This window comes from Apus apus, chromosome 3 (genome assembly GCF_020740795.1).
Source record: "Apus apus isolate bApuApu2 chromosome 3, bApuApu2.pri.cur, whole genome shotgun sequence".
Taxonomy (NCBI): Eukaryota; Metazoa; Chordata; class Aves; order Apodiformes; family Apodidae; genus Apus; species Apus apus.
In genome coordinates, this window is record NC_067284.1 from 65,029,755 (window position 1) to 65,056,414 (window position 26,660).

A 26,660-nucleotide genomic window follows, 5' to 3' on the forward strand; every position below is an offset into this window, starting at 1 on the left:
CTAAACATTTCTGCTGTTAGCTCTAAGTTCTCCTCAAATAATTATGCTACAATATATACCAGATGAATAGGCTAGGGATAACACAACCACTGCCAGTTGTTAGGATGGGTTTCTCTGCCATTTTGTATATTTTTTATCCTGCAGTATACAGAGTTCAATCCTCCCTTCCCTACTCAGTGCCTCTGTTAGGAAAATCTAAAAACAACTCTCCTTCCACACATTTCAATGCTGAAGACTGAAAATTTAGAAGTTGCTCCTAATCATATCTTGCATATAAGCACGTACAAAGAAAGGTTTGTATGCAAGGCGCCTATAGAAACAGACAGAATTGTACTATGTATTTTAAGTAACAATTAACAGGCCCCAAGGCATTTTCTTCACATAGCAAATGGGGAAACACGATAGCAAAGTTAAACAAACGACACAGCATCAGACAGAGCCTAGAACGGTCAAGGCAGCAGAATTCAACCCCAGCCTCTCATTTAAAACACCTTAATAACAATGCACCTCCTTCTGTGTGCGTATGCTTTAATAGAATATATTATATATTATTATGTTATCTTCTGACCTTTGCAACCAAACAACCAGAAGAACAATTAGGAGAAACTGCTGTAGCTTAAGCAAACTTAAGAGTGTTACACTGACATAAATTTTCCAAAATTTGGTGCTGCTGCACCTAAGAGGAAGGGGTTTTCCTTGGCCCTTTACAGAACTGAGGAATTAGCATTATAGCTGACTAAACCCACAGGATGCATTTCGGAGGTCCAGCTCCTTACTGAAAAAGGTCAGAACACCAGAACTGCAAATGAAGCAACACTGGATACAATTTCATGCAGTATTGCCAGAAAAGCCATCCCTCCTGCAACAAAAACAATAGGAAGGACTGTCCTTTCCTTTCCTAAATGTCTCTCAGTTTATACATCTGACTTGCAATGAAAAAACACATACATACAAATACATATATATATATAAATATAAAACCAATCAGTAGGGTCAAGTCTCTCTTCTTACAACTGTCTTTCCAGAGTTGTCTCCAATCACACTAATGCTCCACGACCAGAACTATCACATTAATGGTTCCTTTTCTTTATTATCTACAAAACCTCTCCTGGCCAAAGTAGTAAAGAATCTCTAAGAGCCCGATAACTTTACAGGGTGACGGCATTTCTGTGTTTATTGTAAGCAATTTCTATTGCGAATTGCTAACAACTTTTCAAAGTGGAACACTGATTTGAAAATGCAGGCACACTAATACATCAATGGCTATGACTAATGTATAAACTTGTAATGACCTTGGCAAAATCTTTCTTTTATTGGGCAGATGCCACTATTTTGACTGTACAAAATGTTTTGGAAATATGTTGAAAATTATACATGTTTTGGAAAATATTTCAGGATTTCAGTATAGCAAATGAAGTTATATTAAATAAAAGCTTGACATGGAGGAGAAAACACTCCAAAGTTGTGCAAGTCTTTTTTTTTTTTTTTAAAAAAGATATCTTCCAAGTGTTGTACATTCACAGAATGCTGACTTTTTATCCAAATAAAGTTAAGAAGATAAAACATTATCCTGAATGGTTTCTGGTTTCATTCAGTCACTGTCATCTTCTTGTTTCAGACCACCTCCTTGTTCAGTATTGGCTTCTCCATCACTTTCTTTGTCCCAGTCTTTCATAGATGCTCCCATCATGAAGTCATCACGCAGTATATTCCATTCTGGTCCCTCTTCAGACTTCACTTCACTCTGAATGTTTGAGGGGAGGATAAGAGAGAAAGATGAGCTGAATGTGAAAATCAGTAAAACATAGAAGCTCTTCATGAAATCAAAGTAACACCTCTCACGCTCCTACAATTTGCATCAACCGATGTACTGAAGGCTAGCTCTTTATGCAAATAATACACAGAAATATGCAGGACAATCATAAATTACTTGATGCTAATAAGCAAACTTGTTTTAACCAACCAATAAAACAAATATGGAAACAAAACAATTATTCTTCATGGATGAAATAGTCAATCCTGGGCATGGCTTCCTTTATTAAAATCTTTCTTGGCAATCAGAATGGGTTCATGATATCATTTATTAACCCTCAGGTGCTGCTTCATTAGAACACTTCTTGGCACATTTCTAACACACAAATATGGATTTAATAAAGACTTTAAAACCTCCAAATTTAATATTTAATGTATTCTGTGATACATGAACCAAATCCCCTTTATGTGGATTATTACCTCACTACCTGGGCTTGTCATATGGTACTGAGCTGCTTCTAAAAGAAACAAAGTCGATCTAGAACCAGCGAACTAACACCACCTCCAAATTTCCTACCTCTCAAAAGTGGATAAACTGAAGCCACACTACACGGACTGGTGAATAATAAAGCGACAGGAGTGCAGTTTTAGGTTAGCCCTGAAAACAGCGCTTTGCTGCAGTTCCAAGCGACAGATCATATTTGGGCAGTGCAACAGCCCCATCCTGTGGCAACAGTTTTAAATAACAGCTTGAAGCTATTTCTACATTCTTACTGAAGGAAAGTACTACAAACTGTTGAATGCACTGAGGAAGGATTTCAGTGGTTTTAGCCTTAGTAACCAATACTTCTGAGAAACCATGTGTCTCAGTGTCCAGCAGGCAAGCAAAAAATTGTCCTACCAAAGTGGAATCAGGGGCATTGAAAACAGTAATTTACTTTTGCAGGGTCTTTGTTTCAAAGTTAATATAGGCACCTCAGGTGTGCTTTTCCCATTCCCCTGCTCAAAAGGCCCGACTCACCCTAGTGTGAGTAACTACCACCTTCTGATTCTGTACAGTGGATGAGGATCATCTCTTACAGCATCCACTGTGGATGCAGCTTTGCCTACTAGATGTAAAACCCATAATAAATGTATGATCACTGTACGCATTTGTTCACACTTCATGTATCAATGAATACGTGATACATAGAACCACAGCGTATTTAAGCTGGTATCCATGCCATTTTTGGGAAGAAGAGAAATGAGGCACAGAGAATGCAGGTCCATCACTGTAAATCTGACACATCATATCACACCAACACAATTTACTTGAGTGCAAAAGTCTGCCAAACAAGTTACATATTTTTAATAGGTAACCAAAGCAGAAATGCTAAATGTGACTTCTCCAGTTCTTTTTGAAAGATTACTCTCACAAAAACAGGATAACAAGTCTTAACACTTTCCCTCCCAAAAGGAGTCTCACAGGGCCCAGTTCAAACAATGAGAAACTCTACAGCTATTCCTCAAGATGCTTTGCACTGTTTTGCTTTGTGGGGTTTGCTTTTTTATTGGTTTTGGTTTTTTCTGTCTTCACTGCTGGTCTCATTAGTGTCAACTCCTGAGTAACTCTTCCATCCCAACAACCCCACCTCTTCCCTTTCCACTCTTGCAACAATTCACTTCAAATACTATACCCAGTGAAGTCTAAAATAATCTCAGACAGGGCAATCAATTAGCTGGAGTTAAGAGTTACAGATAAGGTAGGTCCCTAGGCAGACCTTAAGATGTTCACATGGGAATAATCTCTATTAGTGCAAACACAGGTACTCTGTTCTGAGACATGAGAAGGTTGCTTTCACCTCATCCCCACTTTTCAGGTGTATTTCAGTTGTTTTATAATGTTTACTTTTGCAGAATTGAGAAAGGCTGAAAAGACTACAAAAGTCACCAAGTTTTTACTTTTTAAATCCCAGTCCTTTCATAATCAGTTTGAACATGCCACAGTGTATAATTTGAAATACGTAAATGGAAAAATCCCATCTTCCTTACAGAACAATATAATTTTCTTATTTTTTTCCATAATAATAAAACCAACAGAGAAACAGAGCCCACTTTTTTGTCCAGAGGTGTAGAGCAAAGATTTTTTTCTTATTATTTTTATTATTTTTTTTTTAAACATCACAGAAGCAATAGGTTATTGACAGCAATGACAGTGAAAGGCTCAGGGTTTGAAAAGATCAAATTCATCACAGCTACTATTCAACATCCAGTAGCCTTTCTTTGTGACTATGTCAAGTGAACAACAGGACAAAAGCAGAACCTCAACAAAAGCGGGATGCTGATCCTCCATAGCATTCCTGTGAGGCACCACAAAGGTCTGAATAGAGTTTTACAACAAGCCCTAAGGAGAAAGACAGAAGTAGCATGTCCATGCCTCAAAGATGAAGATTAAATGCATGAATGCAAATATATAATCCATGTTAAGCATGCACCCAAGTGAAGAAAACCCTGTGTTTAGTATCTTCATTCCTAACTCATTTACTGCTCTATTTTTGCCTACAAATAAAAACTCCCCAAATCTATGGTATCACAAAACATTCTTGGAGTCTTAAGAAAATACGCAGCAAGACTACTTGTGTAATTAACAACCAGTTCAACTGTAACATCACTTCCCAACTTGCTTTTAGTAAGAATGTTAATACACTTGGGTTTTCAATGCCATAATCTGGTTTCATCTAAATAAAACAAAACTGATTCTTGGCATGTGGAAAATAAACCAGATTTTAAACTTCCAGTCAGCTGTTCATCCACATCTCCTACATTTCACTACAACACTGAAGTCCCCTTTGAACATCACCAAACAAAAACAAGGCAGGTTATGTAAACATTAACGTGTAATGCTACATAAAGAGGATGCTTCGGTAAGGCAAGGAATTAAAAAATTCTGGTTTTGCTTTTTTCCCCCTCTCCATTTGTATACATACGATTGAATGTGTTTGTTCTTTGCCTGAACATGTGGCGACCTATTTCAAAAGGTTTGAGAGGCAGCAGTTAGTAAAATACCTCCAGAGTCACTGGTACATGGTGATATCACTTGATGGTACAAGTATCAGATCATGGTACTTGTTATCATGGACTGTGATAAGACAGACCAAAGTTACTTTAGTGCAAATACTTATTTGCTAGGACAGATCAATGGTCCAGTTGAGAAGACATCATGTGCATAAAACAAACAGAATCATGCCTGCTTGGGGTGTCACCTAAGCTATCACAGCATTAGCTCAAGTTTGTCACAAGTATGGCTCTATAGCAGGAACATACTTCCCAAACTAATTCTGGTTTGAAGACATACCCTCTGCATCAGGACAAGATGAACTCAAATTCTTAGCCAAGTCCTAGTAAAACCAATCACTCACCCCTCCCAACAAACAACAAAGCCTAGGTCTGTCACCTAAAACAAACAGCTATTCCTTGCAGGATTGGAATTGCCTGCTGGATACTTCTGGAGGAATTGGTCTATGAAAGCGTCAAGGTAACATCATCTACATGATCAAGATCAAGTTAGACACCTCCCTGTTTTGGACCATTTCTTCACCACTGCAAAAATTTGGAGCTGTCATTCACTCTTGGTAAAGGATATTATACAGCAAGTACCTTGCTAAAATCAAAAGTGGAGTTGTGGCAGACTGCATTGGCACTAAGGTGGAAGATCAACCCCCTCTGCCCCTTCTGAAGCTGTCAGAAGTGCAGCAGCAATATACTTGAAACTGCACATAGCTGCTTCAGTCTGCAAACGAGTGCCTTATCCCAATGTATGCCTCCTTTGAAAGCTTCAGGGAATTAAGTTCAGTCTGTTCAAGTCACAGAACATTGTCATTTCGATCTGTTGTACAGCAACATCCTAAAACCAGAGCAGGAATGCCTGCCAGAGCTTTTCAGAACCCCATGCAGAAGCAGAGCGAAGTCCCATAATACTTATTGGTAAGTAGTGGGAATAAAATTGATCCCTTGAAATCAGAGTGCACAGATTAAGGACAGCATTTCACTCTACTTGTCACCAGCTCCTGTCACTTGGACACAGTCCAGTTTCTGCATCTGCAGAACAGCAAACATACCTACATCATCACGCAGATCCCCCTGCAGCCTGCATCCAAAAGACTGTAACTAAAGGGTACTAACAAACATTTTTCAGACCCAGGAATTACAGACACCACAATGGGCTCCCATGCTTTTGCTCCAAATACAAGACGAAACACCAGAGCTTGCAGGGGCATCTCTCTTTACCATCATATACAGCGAATGTTTATTTGTACCTGTCAGGGAAGGAATTTCTAACATAAATATCTCTCAAGCAACAACTTTAAGCCCTGAGAAAATTAATCTAACATGTCTAATTAATTTGAACTGCCTCCTCAGGTTCCTCCCTGTTGCTCAATGCAAACATCTAAGACCCTGAAATACAGGGAGGCTTTTGTCACAAGGAAGAAGTTAAGAAGAGTAACTGCCAAAACACATTCTCACATACATTTGACAATTACCTTCCCTGCCAGCCTGCATCTTGCTCTGAATGACTGCTGCTATTCTGTTTCTCATCCCCAAACAAGTTTTTTAAGCCTAGCTCAAAAAAACCCCCCAGCACAAGCATACGGTGAGGCATGTTAAATCTCCATTAAAATAAAAAACACTTAGCAAACAAAACCAACCAAACAACAAACAAAAAACCTAAAAACCATCCAAACAAAAAAACAGCATAATAATTTTTCCTCAGTTTGTCCCAAAGGGTAATAAATTAAGTTTCCTCTAGGCTAGGAGGAAATAAATAGAACTGCAAATGAAGTACCTAAAGCAGTAATAAAAGCAGAAAACTAAATCTACTGATTTTTAACAGAAAAATTATACTTGCATTTAATCATCAGTGCTGCTTGCAACTTTAACTAATTTGAATAGCAGTGAGATCTTGACGATGAAAAAGGTTCCAATATACACCTGATCCCAAACAGACAAAACCCCACAGATCTGGGAACTGTACTGCCAACTGCCTTGAGCTTGGGAGCTGAAGTATCACAGCATCTCACGCTGACTTTGGGAAGCATTTTTGAACTTGCAGAACATGGGAGCTGCACAACAGAAGCCTATTCTGCTCCAGTGTAAATCCGTACAATCATTTATTCCAGGTCAGAGTCATTCAATACCCTTTTGCATCCTCTGTCTGAAAGTGAGATTAGAGCATGTGAACTAAATTGCCTTGGTATATTTGAAGTGATGCTATACTGTGGGTATCAGCAGTGGCCCAGGAGATTTACTCAGACCACAAGTCCTCTTGTGCACACCAGAATCTGCACTGGCATTTCATTCTGAAAATAAAATTGTTTTACAATTTGTTTTGAAACCTGCTGTTCCTGTTCAAACATCTCTGCAAGTAATGCACTGGAATTATTACTACAAGCACAACAAATACTTGTTTTTCTTTAGAGCACAGCCAGAAGACCACCCAGAGCTTAATAACCTGCACGAGGAATCTCCCCATCCTCATCTCCTTCTCTAGGGTTTACTAGAACTGGGGATGTGTGAATGAGAAGGAATGCGTCGGGTTGGCATGCAGAGGCTTAAACATGCCTCAAACACAGAGGGGTCAGAACTGAATTACAGAAATTCTACAAACAAGCATTCATCTGGACTTAAGTAAAGAAAAAAAAATTAGCATTGTTAATAAATGTTCACTTGTAAAGTAAAATCACAGAAAGAGCTTATAAGAGACTGGATCTCCTCAGTCGCAGTTAATCAGAAATGTCATAAATCAGTATTTCTGTCAGAAAAAGCAAAAATATTTTAAGAATTCAAGTGTAATACAGGGCCCTTCTGCATACAGGATGCTGTGGAACGCCTCAGTTTGTGCTGTGCTCCAGCTCTGATAGCAACCATCTCAGAAATCCTTTTCTTGAACAAGGAATTTTACTACACACAAGACAACAAGTGGCATGGAGCTTCCCTTTTCATATTTTAATGAGAAGATGAACAGAATGGACATGCTGCACCCAGGAGCTACTCACAGAAAATATAAACTCACATAAAAACACACATGAAAATAAACCTCATCTAATGAAACATTATCTTACAGTGAAGTTAAAACACAAGTATGAACTGTTACCTTTACCCATGGAATATATTCTCATGAAATATACTCTGTAAGTTTAACTCATGGTCTGTAAAATACCAGGCAAAATGACAACATCTTAAATATCAACTACCTACCTCACTGTTTTTACAACTGTTACACCAAAACATTGCACTGACATAAAGAAAAAAAGGTCTCCGAGTAAGCATTTTTAAGCAGGCATCAAATAAAAATGAGCTTGAACTAGACTGCAAATTAATACAGAAAGATACTTAGAAACAGAATTAACACATTCCCTATGTTAGATTATGATGCAACAGATCAGGACAAAGTTTGCAGGCAGTAGATTTTTTTAGTTTGCCATCACTGCTCAATTTCAGTTGTGTTTGGTATTTCCTCCACTAAAATCCAGAACTGCTTCATTATCCTCATCTATTGTTTTTTACCTTCAGCAGCAGTTTTACTACTGACAGTGAAATTACTGCCTACCATAATGGCCACTACTATCTTCACCTATTACTCCTACCCCATCTCCATCTGCAAATCTCCTTACAGTTTTCATGTTTCATCTACTTAAAACAGAGGATCCTTAGAGCAAAGGCCACACAGCAACTAGATTAATTAATTACTGACATCAAGACTCAATGAGTACTGTGGTTAAAAACAACGTATGATCAAGACTTCTGTACTTAAAACAACCTATGTTACACTTTCATTGCTTATCACACAAAAATCTGCATAATAATTTATGGCATTCAAAGAAGTTAAATCACAAGCTCTTTGTTCGTAAGTCATGAAGCTGCAGTGCTCCATTGAGAATCTTAATTCTGACTTGGAAATAGGACAATGTTGTCCATCAGAAAGAACACCTTTTCCTGCTAGCCAATCCTAAGCCTCAGGTAACCACAGTCTGCAAAATACTGTTCATTTTATACTAAAAATAAAAATCAGCTACTCTTAGTAGCTGATCTTACTGATTTGAGCTGATTTGCTCTTACCAAGAGCAAATTTATATGGAGTCCTTCATACCAGCTTCCATTGATATTTATAAAAGTAAAATAATGAACCAAGAATTTTTCCATATGGATGAGATGCAAAATAAAGGAAGAAAGGACTTCTCTAAAGAGGTCACATTTCAACCCTGAAAAAAATGCCACACAGCTTCTCACAAGCAATAAAAAGAAGGCTTTTACCCTGGTAAAGGGTCCTACACTTATTATATGCATATGCTGCAGTAATGAAGACCTGATAGAGTTCAAGGATCAGCCTAGATGTTACCCAGATCCACAAAACCCTTGTTAGTTGCAGAGTTCCAGAACCATCACGCTGTATCTGGAAAACATGTAGCTACAGCACAAGCCCCCATCAACAAGCATCCAGTCAAGACTAAAGCCTACAACATGCTATCCCTCACAAGTCAAGTACTAATGTCTTTCAACAATCTACTTCAGACAAACATTTTCAATTCACAACAGTATTCTCTCACGTCACCCATGCATGCAAGACACGCAGTATCTCAGCTGGGTACCAAAAATTTTCTGCTAGTTTTTACAGAAGTTTGCCTGTTGGCACAGTAAGGTAACATACAGGCCCACAGCTGTTTGGAGTATTTTTTTAAACCTTTTTAAGAATAAATTAGCAGCTTGCAGATTTTTAAATAATCTGAATGTGACTCATTATTTCCTACAAATGATGCTGAAATCATCCACTGTTTTTCATTATGATTCAGAAAGAGGCCTAACAGAGTGAGTCCCAAAAGGTTGTCTCAAACAAGGAAGGCTACAGTAATGACCAGCTCCTTCACTTTCAAGTACCTAAAAAATCACCCAACAGAGTAGCTGATGAGGAAGAAGTAGGGATAATAAAAAACCTCCTCTTCCTGACTCAGTATTTCCACTTACATTTGAGTGCCAGAACAAGTATAGGGATGCAAAAAAAAAAAAATACAAGGCAGGAGAGGGAGGAAAAAAAAAAGCCATCACTAAAAACTAGCTTTTGTGCATTTTTATTACTAACTATGAAATACTGAAGTTTTTATGACTAAGCAGCTTGTCTGGCCAAACCTCCTTACCCTCACTGCCCCTGCTTTTACTTAATGGCTTTTACAACATATCCTAACTGTTTGCAAACCCAAGTTTCTTTGACTTTATATTCCTGTAATTTCCCTCACACCATTGTAGGTAAGTGCAAACTCATTAAGGAACAAACCATAGCCCTCAACACTCCCAGGCTGCTTTCTAAAAGCACTTTAAACCTGAAGAGGGAATACACAAACTACTCGCGATTCCAATCCCTTATCTTAGCCATCTGGCTACCCTTTCTCAGCATTTCTGACCTTTCCATCTCTTTCTATGTTTCTGTATGGGTTTTCCCAAAAACTGCAGGTGAAGAAATGACACAGACCACATGCAGAACACTATCCTGGATTCAGCAACAAAAAAAAGAGGTCAGATCTTTACAAGACAGCTTTAGTATAATTTGTAATAATAATAGGTTTTTTTAAAGCATGTATTTTCTAAGCTTTCCATGAATTTCAGAAACACTCGTTAAAAACTGGCCAGATTTTCCTATTAAAAAAAACCAACAAACCAAAACACTGAATTTAGCAACCCTCTACCACTGGAAGCAGTTTAACCCACCACTCCTGAAGTCTACCAAGATAAACAGATGAGTAGGTGCCTATAGAGGTTATTTATAATACACATCTGCTAGTTCATCACTCTGGAAATCAGAACATTTTATACCTTAATAAAACTTCAAAGTAAGGGTGCCACTTTTCAAGATAGTTTCCAGTAGAAAATGCTTAGATGAGGGAAACAAACTCATTCAGATAAACAAGCTCCTCCTTTTTAACTTCCAGAGAGCATTGTTTTATAGAACTGTATGAAATGTTTAGATCTATTTTTCTCTAAGTACATTACCCTGCCTGTAAGAGTTATGAACAAAGCCAGAAGTGGAGAGCTGCTTATATAAGACTTCCAACTCAATTTACCAGGTAACAGTTTAATAGGATTTGACTTTTTGTGCTTTGCATAATTAAAAGAAGGAACAAAAGATGATGTATAACACAAGTTTGTTAGATGTGGTTGTTTTAGACAGAGTTTCACTGAAAAGGCCTTGCAACATCATCTTGGAAAACTGAACACCATCATTGTATCCTGTGCCCTAATAATCAAACAAGTCAAATTAGTCTCAAATGTGACAGATGGAGCTGTCTCAACATTGCCTGACATTTCAATCACAAGCCCCTATCTATATTCACTTAGAAAATTTGCTGAGCTTCACCTGCTTCAGGCTGAAGCCTTTTGCAATCTTTCAACTAAAATAACTTCAGCCCTTTTCAGAAGAAGGTGAACTTAAAAACATTTTGTCTACAGCTCTAAGGAGAAAAGAGACGTTTCCTACAGGCATCCATTAAAACCTTGCTGCTTTTTTTTTTTTTTAATTTAAAAATCAGTTAAAGACTTATTTTGGAGCTAGGAATATGTCTTTTGATATCTCAATAAACATCTTTCCGGATACGGCCAAATTATAAATATCTGGAGGTCTGCCATCCCCAAACCTGAAGTCATCACCTCAATAGATACAATCAGCATTTAGCATCCAAACTCCCGTAAGATATCTGTCCTCACTGATCACATACTATCTGCATCTTAGAAGACAGCATTAAACTCAACTGTGCGTGACTCATGATGACAAACAGGGAACTGGTCTTTCTGTGCAAGCAGCTGTCAGAACACCAGGCTGCAAGCTTAGCCCTCAGGTGCTGGGGAAAAGAACCGCTCAGGAACATAAAATGTGAACAGGATAAAAAAAAAGAAGATTGATGGAAAGAGTGCAAAAATCACAATGTTTTTTCCTTCCTGACTTCTAATCAAGTATCTAAGGAAGAAAGAGGAAAGGGAAATCAGAGGATAAGAGCACAGGAAAACGGGTGAATGTAGTGAAATACAGCCATCACACAGCCCTTAATCCTCTTATCTGGAGTTGAACTCACAGTATCATGTCCTTGACATTTATCAACAAAATACACACAAAAATATTGTCAAAGACCTACATTTTCATGCTAACACCAATGTGTGTTACCAGCTATGGCAACAGATAGGGAACTGAGCTTGTACATCTTAAAAACCTAACCTTGCTGATGACCCAAACCGGCTAGGTCAATATATCTTCCTGTAAACAGATTTGAAGTAAGATGTCATGAGCAAACAACTTCTGATATTGCACAACAACCCTTTACCTCTAAGAAATTTAGCCAACTGGAGGCAAGGTGCACTGTATTTATCCTTAAGGATAAAAATTAGAATACAGCATACAATCAGGTAGTCACCGATCTTTTAAGAATCAGCTCTGAATACGTATGAGGTGACCTTCAAGATAGTGTCCACACATTTCAGAAAAACATACATAAATGCATGATTTATAAAGGAATTAGAATTAGACTTTTTCTGTGCATGTGATGGGAAGACATTTATTAAAATTCGGAGAGCACATCTACTCTGGCTGCAGCTGAACTAAATTAATACTTGGCTGCCCCCTCATATCTGCTGAAATACATGCACGCCTAGTTACTCCTTCAATGAGTTCTGCAAAACCAGCACACAACAGCTGTAGTAACAAACTTCTGCTACTCTACAATGTCATTATCAACTAAGAAAAATGTTTCCTTTTAAGATGAAAAGAGCTGTTGCCATCTATGCCTTCATCCATACTTCAGAAATAAACTATTTCCTACAGCTGTTTGAAGCAATTGTTCAGACTGCTGTTCCTCCACACAGGTATATGGATGAAAATAATATTATTGTTTTTTTTCCCCCTCCACATTTCTGTGGAAAAAGCAGAACATGACAATGGCCAGTACACATGCAGCGGCTAGAAAAAGAAGGCAGTCACTCTTACAAGTTCTAAACAGATCGAACTTTTAAACTGGAAAGCTTATTTATATCCCTATCTAACTTGAAAAATGAAAGCCCTCATACTGCTTCTCGTGTCCCTGCTAGTACAGCAGTCAGTTGGAAGTGTGGCACTCCTTTTGTCCTTGAACAATCTTCAAAGTACTGCTTGAAGATAAAATATTTATGAATACTAAGTATCTGACAAACAGAACAAAAAAACTCTGTAGCAAACTGGATTCTAATCACTGTGTTTACAAATTGCTTACCAAACATTAGGAGCATTTATAAATACACTTCAGGCAGAAGGAAATTTTCTGGAAAAGCATTTTATTTTAAGCCCCACATGAGCAACAGCTGATATGAAACAGAACTTGTATTCTCTGCTCATCTTCCTTTCCATCACTAAATTACTTTAGAATAGGTACTATTTTGAGACAAATACACCAATTTTCTCCAGATGCCATTGCTACACAGGAAGCAAATTGTACCTCCAAGTCATGCAGAAAGATTATATTGCAGAATTTGGATCATGGTTACTGAAGTTATCCTGCTCTTGCTTCTACCACTGAAATGCTCTGCAGCAGATCTGGTGTAAGAAAACTTAAAGAGTTGGAAGGAAACAGGTGATTCAGAAAACCATGAGACAAAGGCCCAGTTCAAAATTAAAGGTTAATGACTGCAGGTTATGCTTGTCACAAGGAGTATTTGTCATTTTTGTGCTGGTTATTTCTATGTCCCTCAAAAATGTTTTACCATCTAATATTGCTTTACAGGGAGTAACACAAATGACAAGAAAGAAGTCAAGATGAGGGCTTCTGGTAATGAATGACGCTGTTGTAATGGACATGCAGCGTGGAAGAAGAGTTGAGGCTGCTCCTAAACGTTAACTCTGAATTTCTTTGTTTTCTTACAGTTAAGATTTCAAGACCTCATGAAATTCACTATGTCAGCAAACATGTCTGCACAGCCTTAAGAGATGAGAAACTTCCCACAACCCTGGACACAAAGGTGATTCCTAACCCATAAAATCCTACAAACACCTAAAAATTTCTTAAGGGTCTAAAGAAAAAAAGGATTCCTTGCAGGAATCCTTTACTGCCATTACCTACTTCTGTGCTTATTCTATAGACATAAAGCTGGTTTTAGCATCAAGATGTCAAGACAGCATCTCCGATACATACATTTTTTAAACCTATAGTTTAATAATGCTTCTTATAGTATCTTATGGATAGGGAGCTGCAAGATATAACTAACATAGTGAAATGAAGGTTTGGTCTGTGTGGACTGTTGAACAAGATTTGAAATTCTCTTATCTCCCAGTAAATGCTTCAAAAAGAAAAACAAACCCACAAATCCAAAACTTAAAAAACCACCCAAGCAAGTAAGTGGGATTTAAAAAAAAAAAAAAAAAAAATCATTACCTTTTCTCCCACTTTATGAGACTTTCAGATAAGGTGGTGAAGGAAGGGATATTAGATTATCTTACCCAGAGGGAGGCATCATGTACACAACCTCAGAAAAAAACATGAAAAAGTCAGCTGGCTCAGCAAGGATTAAGAAATACCTTGATAAACAGCTAATGATATGAAAGGCAAAGCTTTTGGCTCTAGTTCAGAAAAGTAATTATTCCCATCTGGGCACAGAAAATCTGAAGAAGGGCTACAGCTTCAAATAGCACAGGAAAACTTTCACAGCCTTACAGTCTTTCTTTCACAGCTATATTAGATGGGTGCACACCAAGGAATATTTAAGTCAAGGGCTAAAAGTAGTCGTATAAACGACGGTCTCCCATGACACAGGATACCTGTCCTTCCCATCAGTGCATGCAGCTGATGGAAAGAGAGAACACAATTTAACTGGTTGTACTATTGTGAAATCCCACTCCTATGGATGGGCCTTTACAGAGAATTTAATTTATTTTTACCACGCATAAAGAGACCTGTCTAAATAGTCACCCACAACAGAGCTTTATAAGGAGTTTCTTCCAACAACCCTTGACATTTGGGAGAAACCACCAAACTTTGAAAAACAGGGCAGCACATCTTGCATTCAAAATCCACTGTAGAGTAAGAAAAATTTGCCTATTCTCACAAATTAAGTCAAGTTTTCTTTCACAGCACAAGGCTTGAGTCAGGAAAGGTTTGCTTTCACTGGGAAAATTTATTCTGCTATTTTTCTTGCTGACTTCTTGTTTTATGTGGGTGGGGTAATGTTTTTATTGTTCTGGACTTCATTTTAATTGATGGCAGAGTGCCTGGAGTTTGGGATTGGCATCACTTCCATTGTTTTTGTTGAGATAAATAAATGTATTTCCCCCTCTTTTTAAAAAATGAAATACACACCATACTCTCAATTGCTAAAAACAAAGCAGGCTGCTACAAAAAATCCCACAAAACAAACAAAAGCTTTCAGAGGGCACAAACAATCTACCAAACTCCTGCTGCAAGGAATTCACCACCCAAAAGCCTCATCCCTGCTTACTACCCTCTGAAAAACCCTCAAGGACCAAGAAGCAGAGAGATCACAGTGGAGGCCAGCAGCACTGTTCCACTGAACAGTAATGTTTGTGTAATTCTGAGGAGGAGACTGAAGATCAGATTTTGGCCTCAACTTCAAGAATCAAGAAGTATGAGGATGGGAGCCTGATAAATGGGTAAGATACATTCTCAAGATAAAATAAGGCAGATTAAGAACAGCTTGAAAAGGAATTATTGAAGAGTTTGATTCATTACTGAATGGAGAGTCACCAAAGCAAATGCTGTAAGGGAGAGAGAGAAGGGTGGTCTATCCAGGCAGACATGGCTATTGAAAAACCCCAAATGAAAAACAAAAAACCCCAAGAAAACCAAAGCTAAAAATATAGCCTTACAGTAATGAAAAACTCCAAAATCTGAATCTTTTGTTCACAAGCAATGTGAAAGCAGCACCTATACCAATACTGAAAACCAACACTAACCAGTCAGGATTTAAGGCATCTCCAGAGCACTTTAATGGAAATATACTGCCAAAATAAGCCCTTTGCTATATTATAGAAACATTTGAAATCTATGTTTTCTAACCTAGTAATTAGAAAGTTGCCCTGCTACAATCTGAGACAAAGAAAAAAGGTCCTAGGTTTTGCTCAGCTATTGATTCAATGCCTACTACAATAGTAGTTGGCACATCACTCTGCTGTTCTGCTATTTCAGGGGAAAAAAAAGAAAAAAAAAGAACCACACACACACATGCCCCCCCCACCCAAACAAGCAAGCTGGAATTATTTAAGGAGAAATAAAGTGTCAGCACCAAGCTAAATTGTTCTCATTATCTGAAGAATTTAGAAAATACTTTAATATAACACTTGCATGAACACTGTATAAGCTCTTCATGCCAGGCAGTGTTTCAGCATGCTCCCCAACTGCACACAAACAAAAAACATATGACAAAATGTTGTCTCCCAACTGACTGAAGTATTTCTTCCTGGCACAGAAAAGCACTTAGTTAACTGCTGTGAGTCTGCGCCAACAGAAGTATTCCACCCACTTCCAAGCACAAAGTTCAAACCTGAACAAAAATACACTTCAGAAACGTGCAGCTTCTGAAACACAAGGAGTACGCCCGAGCAACTCGTTTTAAACTCTGAGCTACTTAGTGAGCTGAAAGAACTGATAAAGTGTTGGACAAGTCCAACTACAGAGTGTCTCTCTTGAGCATGTTTGGAAAAAGTGGAAAGGGTGAAAATACTTTCCAAAATAGTATCACAGCAGTAAATCCATGTTAGCCTAACATACGCACACAGAATTAGGGAAAGAAAAGCCTACAATGAAGGTTAATGTGTCTCAGTTTCTTTCAGTTGGGGTATTCACCTGTATGGCCAAGTTCTTCAGTTCTAGATACCATAATCACCCGGAGGAAGAGTCTGAAATGCCCAGAACTGTGGGTACACACAAGTAGTACAGTCTAATAAACCATGTAAGGTGAAGAGCCCCCTTGCCTTTAATTTTTAAGAGGTGATAACTAATATTGACCAAATTCCAAACATCACAACCTACTAAAATCTAGCAATTTGTTCCATGGCTGATGCACGATCCACAATAAAATCAATTTTTTCATATTATTTAAGCACACAGCTAAACCAAGTTATTTGTACACAACACTTGATGTCTTGTAAGAAGAGCTTCCAGTGTTTTGTACTTCAATGCTCACAAGACAGGGGAAAACAGGCTAAGAGCAACTTGCTCCCTTCCTAAGTAATCTCAAAAAACCCCAGGCACTTAGATCACACCTGTTCTGAAAAGCAGACACAATAACAGACTGTAATTATAATGAGAAGGTATATTGTATGCATTTTTGCCCGCTCAGATAAGGCCTACCTGTTTCCTTCTTATGGCCCTTGCAGCAGGATTCTTCCTTCCTTTACCACCTTCCACATTTCTTAAAACATTGATGAAATCTTTCTTTGAAACAGATGACAGCAGTTTCGCACGCCGCCTGTCAGAGCTCCCAGCTTTCTTCACTTTCTCATCCACATTCTTCTGGTGCATCCTGACAGCATTAAATAATTGTACAACACCTCTAGGATGGGGAAAAACAAAACAAAACAAAAACCCAAAGTTTTTAACTCGAGTTACCTTTACAGAAATGAACCCTCTACCAAAGCCATTAATCAGTACAGATGCTGGACAGTTACTTAGAACCTCAACTCAGTTAAGAAGCAACATTAATATAAGAGACTTCCGGTTTTCATTCTTCCTTCACATTTATTGCTAGGAACCAATAAGAAATTAATCAACAAACACCTATTCAGACACTGAAGTAAGCATGTCAACACAGCACTGAGATCAATGCAAGAGCATGTTACTCTTCCTGCCATTAGCTATTAAATTCTTCATGCAAGATCTTAAGAGCAGCTGAAGTAGAGGAACAAGGCAGAGGAATGAGTAAGGAGACAGATACAGACTGCACATCGAGGTGTTCAACTAGTTCTGTGACACCAAACTACCACAAGGCAGAACAGGCAAATGAACTTAATCCTCTGCAGAGAAGGAAAAAACAGAACAGCAGAAACAACTGTTCTGCATTTTTAAAGCATTAACTTAACAAAATGAGGCTATACAACAAAGCACTTCTGTTTAACAAACCTTCATTACATTCTCATCTCAATTTTTACTCTTTCATAAAGCTTCTGAAATCTTCTGTTGAACCTGATACTGCACAATACAGGCCTGTATATAAATCAGTCGGCTCCTACTAGTCACTTCTTGAGAGTTCAATCTGATTGGAAACAGATTACCTGCACCGGCCTTTTCTTCCCCTTTCCTCGTTTTTTTGATATACACAAGTTAAAGGAAAGCATTCAGAGAAACTCTTACCTTGTAGCAATTCTCTGAAGATTTCTTTCTCTGTCTCGGTCTTTGACAACATCTGGCTTCACTCGGCACATCATTTCCCACTCCCGCTTCTTATCGAGCTGCATTATAAATATTGTTACGTGAAACAACACGGAGTGTTTGAGAATGGAGCCTGCTCTGATAGAGCACGTAGCAAGAGGGGAAAAAAAAAGATAAATCAACGCTGCTGTTTGGTTTGAGGCTAACAGGAACTCCAGTATGGAGCTGGACAACAGGTCTGAGGCAAGTCTCTTGCACTGACACACCAGGGGCCACAGTCAAACCTCGAAGAGTCACTTGCCTTCTGTAACAAAAACTAGAGAAGTGTCACACTAGAGTGATGCCTCTGGCTCAAGACAAGCAAAATGAGTCTAGAAAAACTCAAATGTTCTTTTTTCACATTGACTGCTACAGACAAGGAAATTATTCAAAGATAGCTTTCAACTCCAAGGCTTCTCAATCTGATCACAGAGGAGTTTATACATAATAAATCCCTCGGTCTATCAAGATAGGCATGTTGGATTTTGAGCCTTGGGAATTTTACTTCCCCAGCTGAATTAATCACAATACAACTCTGTGCCTGACAGTGACACCCAGCAAAGTCTGTAACAGGAAGAAAAGCACCAAGAAGAGCACAAGTGCCCACCACAGAACAACTCCTGTGCACAAAACTGATTTTTCTCTTATTTTTGAGGCTGTTTCAAAACCAAAACTGATGCACTTTCCCATTACCAGAGGCCACAAACACCACCAGCTTTTATTCTGCTACAATAGCAGAACACAGTATTTCCCTAGACTCTGCTTCAGAAGTAAGATTGTGATTTTTTTTCCCCCCCCCCTTCTAATAATTGAACAGTAATCTAGTCCTGGTCATTCTGCTTAAAGTCTTATGCAAGAACATTTTTGTGGAATTTCAGAGTCCTTGTCTTCATAATTCCAGACAACTACTGTGAATTTTTGAGTTTATGACCAGGTTTGGCCTTTTACCAAAAGAACTGCCCTATTGTAGCTTCCATTAGCAAGAAATTAATAGAAGGCAGGCTGTTCTCAAGTTTTAATAAGGGTAAACAAGTCAGTTTGAGGACCTGCAGCTCACTTTTGCTTTGCAGTACTCCCACTTATTTAGTGGATGAGAACAGGTATTTAGGACAACCATAACTGAGTAGATGCCATACTGAAGCTCTCTATTCAAAAGGCAGGCCATGGCTTAACCACAGCATGTCCCAAACTGTCAGGTAGATAACCTTACTGAAACAGAACTGGTGAGATGAGACATTAGACTATTAATGTATTTTTAGCCTGAAGGTAAATCAATCACAGCACAGAATTAGAAGTTCCACTAAAGACACAGAAACAAATTACTTAATTGCCAACATACTTTTGTTTGCTTCCTAACAGCTTCAGAACCGGAAGCAATCTAGGGGATGGACATTGCAACAGAAACCCCAGGAAAATCAAGAGGGGAGCAAACAAGGATTCAAAACCACAGGAGTGATTACTGCAAACTCAACCTAGAGGCCTTGAATTTTGAAAGTCACAGGAGAATTTCAATTAAAATAGTTTTCTTCTCTTTCTCCCTCTCTTTCAGTGAGAGAGAACTACTTTAACTTACAATGCTGACAAAGTGAATTATACTCCAAATTAACAACAGCAATTAGAAAACTAAGCTTAAAGCAGCTGCTCTTACCGTCTCAACAAAAACACCTTAAGCTGAAAGACTGGAACAGTCTTGCTGCCAAAAATCAGTCTGCCTGATGGCCCAGAAAAAGCAGTAAGAGAAAAAGCCCTACAACACGACTGTAAGGAAAGTAAAAAAAAATTGAAGCTACTTGAGATCACTACAGAGGAGAGATTCCAAAACTGAGAGACTCTCAGAGCACTCTCCCAAATCCTTTCTGAGGGGCTCTTGCTTATATCCCAATTTGATTGTGATTGCACAATAAATACTGCATCTTTTTCTCACCTTCATTCTCTTCTCCAGCCTTTCCTGTTTTTCCTTCTGTCTCTCCTTCTCCAGCTTTTTATTCTTAGCCAAGATGGTGGACTTATTTTGAGGAATTTTTTTGTCGAGCACTTTTGCCATAGCATCTGCCCAGCCTGAACTTGGGCCAGCTTTGGAGCTTGTTGCCTCTTCAGCCACATTGCCAGGGGCTGATGTTTCATCTTCATCATCACCATCCAGGGCTTCACCTCCGGAAGAGTAGCTGTCTTCTGGAAGTTCTGAGCTTAAATCAGAATCTAGGAGTAAAAAATTGAGCATCAACAAAAAAAGTATCAGGAGTTCTGACCCACCACTAGCTTAACTTGCTCCAAACTGTTTGCTGTTACAATTAATTCCTTAAGCAGGCATACACCACGATAAGAAATTTATTAGAGGTATTCAATACAAGTGTTTCCTCATCTCGGTGATGACTTAAAGTTATTTAAAAGGCTGGGTGAAAGGGAAAGAGCAGTCCTGGAAATTTATTATTAAAAAAGATTTTCATACTTAGGTGTGGCAAGTTCGGGGAAAAAAGTATTTTCCAATTAAAAAATTGTAATATATAAATGCACATACACACACATATGCATGCATAGATGTATGTATGTGTATGTACACACTTACATACCAACTGCAACAGTGACATCTAGTGCCTAAAAGCAAACAGCCACAGGAACTGAACTTGCATGAAAGCAAAACCTGCTCAAGGAAAATAATACCAGCAAAAAATATGATTACCTAAGCATAATGAACACAGGGAAGAGTGCTTAGTGAAATACAGAATCAAGACCGTTGTCAGGTAGCTGAAAGGAAACCAGAGACACTGAACTTTTCTGATGTAAGTAATGGCTCAAATTCTTGATACAGAAACAAAACCACCCCAAATTCAAGTTTCTTTACCCTATGCCCTTTTCAAAACAGAAGAGACGGAATCAAAGTATTTTAGAATACTGAAGTCTGGAATCAAGCAACAGCAAGACAGGAGAGAGCAGCCAACTAGAGGGCAAATCAAATACATTAAGAATCTACCACTTCTCTCATTAGTATCTTCAGTGGGTCAAACAGCAAAAATAAAAGTTTTACACGCTGCAGACAACTAAGTAGAATGAAATGGGCTGCAAGCTTAGGGTGTGCTAAAAGATGTTTGCTTATTTCTGTGGACCCACTTTATCCCATAATCAAGCCACTATTAGCTACCATTCCATCAATATTTGCACCATGGAGAAGTTTCAAATGCATTATGCTACCTCCAACTTTCAAGGCTGCAAATCAAGTGCTGGACAAAAGGAGGCCGGCTTCTGACACCTCTGCTCTCCCACCAGCAAGGGGACAATTCCCCACCAGCTCTGACATACCAGCTCATTGGCCATCATCCTTCTACCACTCTCACATTATAAAAACTGCATTTTGTTATCAAAATGTTAAGCACTACTGACCCAAGTACTTTACTTTGTAAGCACCACTATATGCCATGAACTGCCTTTAGCAACCAAATCATAAAAAGAGTAAAGTCAGGGCTGCTTCACAAGATCTGTTTTCCGTAAAACCATGCAGACAGCTATAAGTGATACTCCTTATTAATCAACTTTCTATTTGAATATTTAACAAACATAAACATACACTCCATTACCAGACTAACTCTTTACTCTGCCTTTTCCATGTACCTTTTTTAACCAGCCAAAAAACCAAAACAACATAGCAGCAAAACAGTGGCATTAAAGAAGTAAAAACAAAACCTCTAATGCCCTGGCACATTTAGAGGCTTGGAGAGCATTTAGTTATCATAATGGGAAGGAGGAATATTACATTTACACCACAAATGTGGAATATAAATACCTACTGAATACCTGCTCATTATCTACATCAGTATGATTTTTACTGCCACCAAGGCGAACACCATGTTGTGTCATGTTCCATGCAGGATAAATGATAAAGTCTTTTAAACTGTCCTTACTATAAATTGGAAATTTAAAAGTGGGAAAGTTGTTCAATACATTCAGAAACTATTAAAGGCATCCCTTATAAGGTATCTGTATGTCTCCATATCCTGACTTCCAAATTAAAAAAAAAATAAAAAAAACAATTGCATATAAAGAAGTAGACCCATCACCACATCATGATTCCTACACCCAAAACAAGCTGCCAAGTTTTCACCCCTAATTCTTATCCGTGCTGGAATATTGCTATCTAGTTTTTAAACAAGGAATTAAACTCTACTTGCAACTTTTTATACATACAAAAGCTAACAGCTACCAAAAGTCCAAACCTGAATTCCCCACACACTGCTCAGGACCAACTTCCACAGTTAGTCATACCAGATGAGACTTACAAAAATAGCACACATTAGTCTCTATTACATTTCTGCCAACAGAACAGGAGCATAACACTGGATACTACCAACATTTTGCTTTCAACAATCACAGAAAGATGAACAAGGTTTCAAACAACCTGCCATCACTTCTTCTTTAATAAATCAGAGGATCTGTCAACAGCATAAGACAAAGCAGAGTTACTTCGAAGTAATTTAAACTGCATTAATTCTACCAGGAGTAGAACCTCGGGCTTTAAGCTGAACTGCAAAGATAGAAGCATGGCACAGACTTAATACAGAAGTTGTGTTTTAGGGGAGCAGCAGGGAATACACATACACATCTCCATACTGTATTCTTCTACACTTGTTCAGTGATCCAGATGTAGATGTATACAATTAAAAATAGCAGTCATTCAGAAAGGAGCTCGGAAAGAAGCTCCCATGCAAGGCTTCTCCTTGGTTTCAGTTTTGACCCTCATAGCTGTGAGCAATCACTTCAAACAGCCACACCCTTGATTACTCCCAGAATAAAGAGAGAAAATAGTATTAAACAATATAATTAATACCTGATCAGAAATCAGGTACACCCTCCAACACACGAATACACAAGGAGGAGGAGACAATCTCGTGTAAAGGACGGAGCACGGGTGTGTTTGTGCTGTGCTTGTTCCCCGTGCCCTCCTGCTGGGTCACTACAACCGGCGTTATCTCGAGGGCTTCCATCCGAACAGGAACCTGATCCCCGTCTCGAACAGGAAGGCGGAGGGAGACACACACCTCTTCGTACCCCGGGGCTCCCCCAGCTCTACCCACCCACCCACCTCCCTGCCCCCAGCAAGCGGGCACCCCAGACACGCACCGCCGCAAGTCACCCTGGTAGGCCTAGGGGATACACCAGCTACTGCCGGCTCTCTACGGGCTGAGCAGAGAAAAAACGAAAGCGACAGCGCGGCAGGCCAGGCCCGGCAGGCCAGGCCCGGCGGGGCAGCAGCCGGCACCGCGGGGAAGAGACACGCACCGGGAGCCCCGCGGCCTCCGCCCCAGCGGGAAGGGGCTTCGGCAGGCGGCTGACCCCGCGCCTCCGCCTCCCCGCTCCAGCCCTCAGCCGGGGGAGCCCTAGAAGCCCGTCCGAGCAGAGGAGGAGGCCCCATCCCGCTCCCCGCCCGTTACCGGTGTCCGCCTCCTCGCCCGCCGCAGCCCCGCGCCCACGTGGGCCCGCCACGGCGGCCGCCATCTTCCCAGGCGTCCAGCGCCGTCGCCTTCCGGCTCGGCCCCTGCGCTACGAATCTGCGTTCCGACTCCCAAGGTTCCGGGCAGGGAAGGGGCTGCGGCGGCGGCGGCGGCTTCCGGGTCGAGCCGCCGGCCTGGAGGGGCGCGTCGGGGCCCGGACGGGTCTGACAGGGTCTGCTGAACGAGGCACTTGCAAAAAGTAAACAAAGCAGCGAGGTTTTCCGAGGTTCTCCTCTCGCTCGGGCCTGAGGAGGCCCGTGGGTCTCAGGCAGCCCCTCCAGCTGTGGGCGAAGCCCAGCGAGGCCTGAGGGCCTTTCCTGCCCTCCCCAGGCGGTTTCGGCCTTCAGAGACACGTCTTGGCGTCACCGCCGCCCGGGCACTGACAGGTGGCCTCGCATTTCAGTACCTTGAGGAAGGGCAAGAGCCAAAACCCAGCACGGCCGAGGCTGTTTTTTGTTTTGTTTTGTGTTGTTTTTTCTGCTGGCTATTCCCTTCCACCTTGGAGAGCCACAGGGAACACGGCAACGATGAAAATAAGTTTGTATTCGCTACAGATTGCCTGGTGGGAAGAAGAATTTGAAGTCTCACCGTGGGAAAACACCTCAGAGATTTAGGACGATACGGATGTTCTGTGCAAGATGTGCTCTTGTCTGTAGACACAGCTTAACATGGCGGTGGGAGAGGCACACAGTGAGCACAGCAGCCAGCACTGAGCAAGGACGCCCTGCAGTAAGTAGACCTTGAAGAAGGCAATTAATCAAGAGGTTTAAAGAGTGTCTCGTGTAAATCACCAACTTGGCAGAGAAGATTTGAGGCAGATACAGATAATTGGACCTAAGTAATGCAGGAGGTGATAAAGAAGAACGAAAATCAAGAAGACTGACTGCTAAACCAGTCTTGGGCAGCTGTAGCTGTAGAAGTTGCGATATTGTGTCCTTTAGGTGAACTTAGCTCATTATGCCATTATAATACTAAAAATCACACTTCCAGATCAAAAAGACCCCTGCCCAGGTGAAGACCCTTCCCCTGAGCATGCATGATAGCAGAAAATGTGATGTAACTATATGTACATTGCTAACCAGTCACTGTAAAGAGGATGGACTTGGAAACTTACTAACCGTATAGTTTTGTGTATAAATATGTCATGAAAAATCTTGTTTGGGGTGCTTGATTTGTGGGAAGGCACCAAGCACCCAGCTTTGTCCAAACCTGCAATAAATAACAATGTCTCCTTCCTAAAGGTAGTCTCTGCATTTCAGGAGCTATCTTACAGCAGTAACATTGCCTTCACAGTGCTGATATCCCTAAGAAAATGTAGCCACGCTTTCAAACACTGCTTCAAGGGTTGAAAAGGAGGATGGCTTTTAACATGGAGAGCAATAAAAACCTTAAGTTATCTTTTGTTGGCTTTTCACTCAGTCAAATTAAAGAAAAAAGTAAGGTGAACCATTTACTACAACCTTTTAAACATCTACCATTTTCGTACTGATGCCACTTAGTATTTTGAATACATTTTTTCTACACTGTATCCTCAGGGGAGGGCTATTCTACACAAGTTAATATCTGTAGAAGGGTTGAATTGTTGTCCTCCTTGGACACCAAAAGGCACACAGGCCCCAAACAGGTGGGTAGGTCATGGACCTTTTGTAAACACTTGTTTTCTTCCAAGTGTCCAAAATTACATGTTCCACCAGAGGTCTCCTCTGGGACACACTGGGATGTTATCATCCACATGATAATTACTGTGTCTGCCAAACTACAGTTATCTAATGTTTACCATGAACAGTTTTAAGTCCTAGATCACTGTCTATCCTTTATACTCTTTTACAAGTTTTTCACAGGAGGAGTTTAGGAGGCTAGAAATTTTTGCAAACTTCTCTTCAGTTGATGTACTGAAATCCCTTCCTCTTACTGGTGGCATTTGTTTTTAGCACTGAGTGTCCAGAAGAGCAGACTATCCACCATGTACAGAAAAATAAATAATCCTGCTTAACTTAAGTTAGAGAATTTCTTATCTTAATAATACTAAGTTTCTGTGACTTTACACCAGTAAAGAGGCACACAGATTTTAGGGCCAGATTTTAACATTACTGATCATCCAGCTACTCAATTTGATGCGTCTGTAAGAAGTATATCTTGAAAAAAAGCACCAGCTAGAACACCAAAGCTGTAAAAGAAGCAGATCTTTTCAAGCAACTTCTTACTTAGAAGCACTCCAAACTAGGGAAACAAAAGTTCATTATCAAGGACTGCTGTTACTGTAACAACTAAATATGCTGGTAGGCAGCAGCTCCAGGATTGATTGGAGCCCCAAAGGTGCAGTACAAATCACTTTGGACATTGACAAGTATGTCTGTAGATATGAGTACAGTTTAGCAATGAAGAAGATTGGCCCAAAATGCTTGCTGTCTTTGGTCATAATCATTAATGATTATATAGATGAAATACCACACTCCTTTGTGCTTTCACTGACACGTTAAAGAGTCTGTATGCATATACACATTAAAATAAGAAATGGTGGTTCATATTGCAAATGTGGTGCAAGGCAATGCTATCCCAAGATATTTATGATCTCAGAGTGGAGTTTTTATTTTAGAGTGACTGTTTTTAAAAGCTCAATTATCACATGGCATCTCAGAAAAAAATACTTCAGGAGAAAAATTTTACATGTAGAATATTTTCCAGTATTTTTCAGTCTTAAATGCTAATGAATTTCTACACCTTTTATTTTGGTAAATGTAGATCTTATTTGTTGTTGCTATCTGCACAATCAGTGACCTCTATCTTTGTACTACTGTCATTCCATTATTTTTTTTTTCCTAATGATGTGGCTGGCAACCCAGATAGCAAATTCCATTTTCTACCTCAGTATTGGGTAGAAAAATTAGAAGTTGGAGAGAGATCAGAAAAGACTAATAGAAATTATTACATGGCTGTGGAAACTTTCAGAAGGAAAGATTGTAAAGGCTAAATACGTCTTGGTTAAATACCAGGTAAGTAGAGGTAAGAGAGTATTGGATTA

General features: G+C 39.5%; 1 protein-coding gene across 1 annotated transcript; it reads right to left on the bottom strand.

Moving 5' to 3' along the window:
- Positions 1–1,143: 1,143 nt before the first annotated feature.
- On the bottom strand, positions 1,144–23,652 carry RRP15 (ribosomal RNA processing 15 homolog). Its single transcript, XM_051615607.1, has 5 exons — positions 23,579–23,652; positions 20,080–20,354; positions 18,099–18,196; positions 17,100–17,301; positions 1,144–1,744 (listed from the first exon to the last, which is right to left on the bottom strand). The coding sequence occupies exons 1-5, from the start codon at positions 23,640–23,642 to the stop codon at positions 1,592–1,594; spliced, it is 792 nt and encodes a 263-aa protein (XP_051471567.1). The 5' UTR covers positions 23,643–23,652; the 3' UTR covers positions 1,144–1,591.
- Between the last annotated feature and the right edge of the window lie 3,008 nt (positions 23,653–26,660).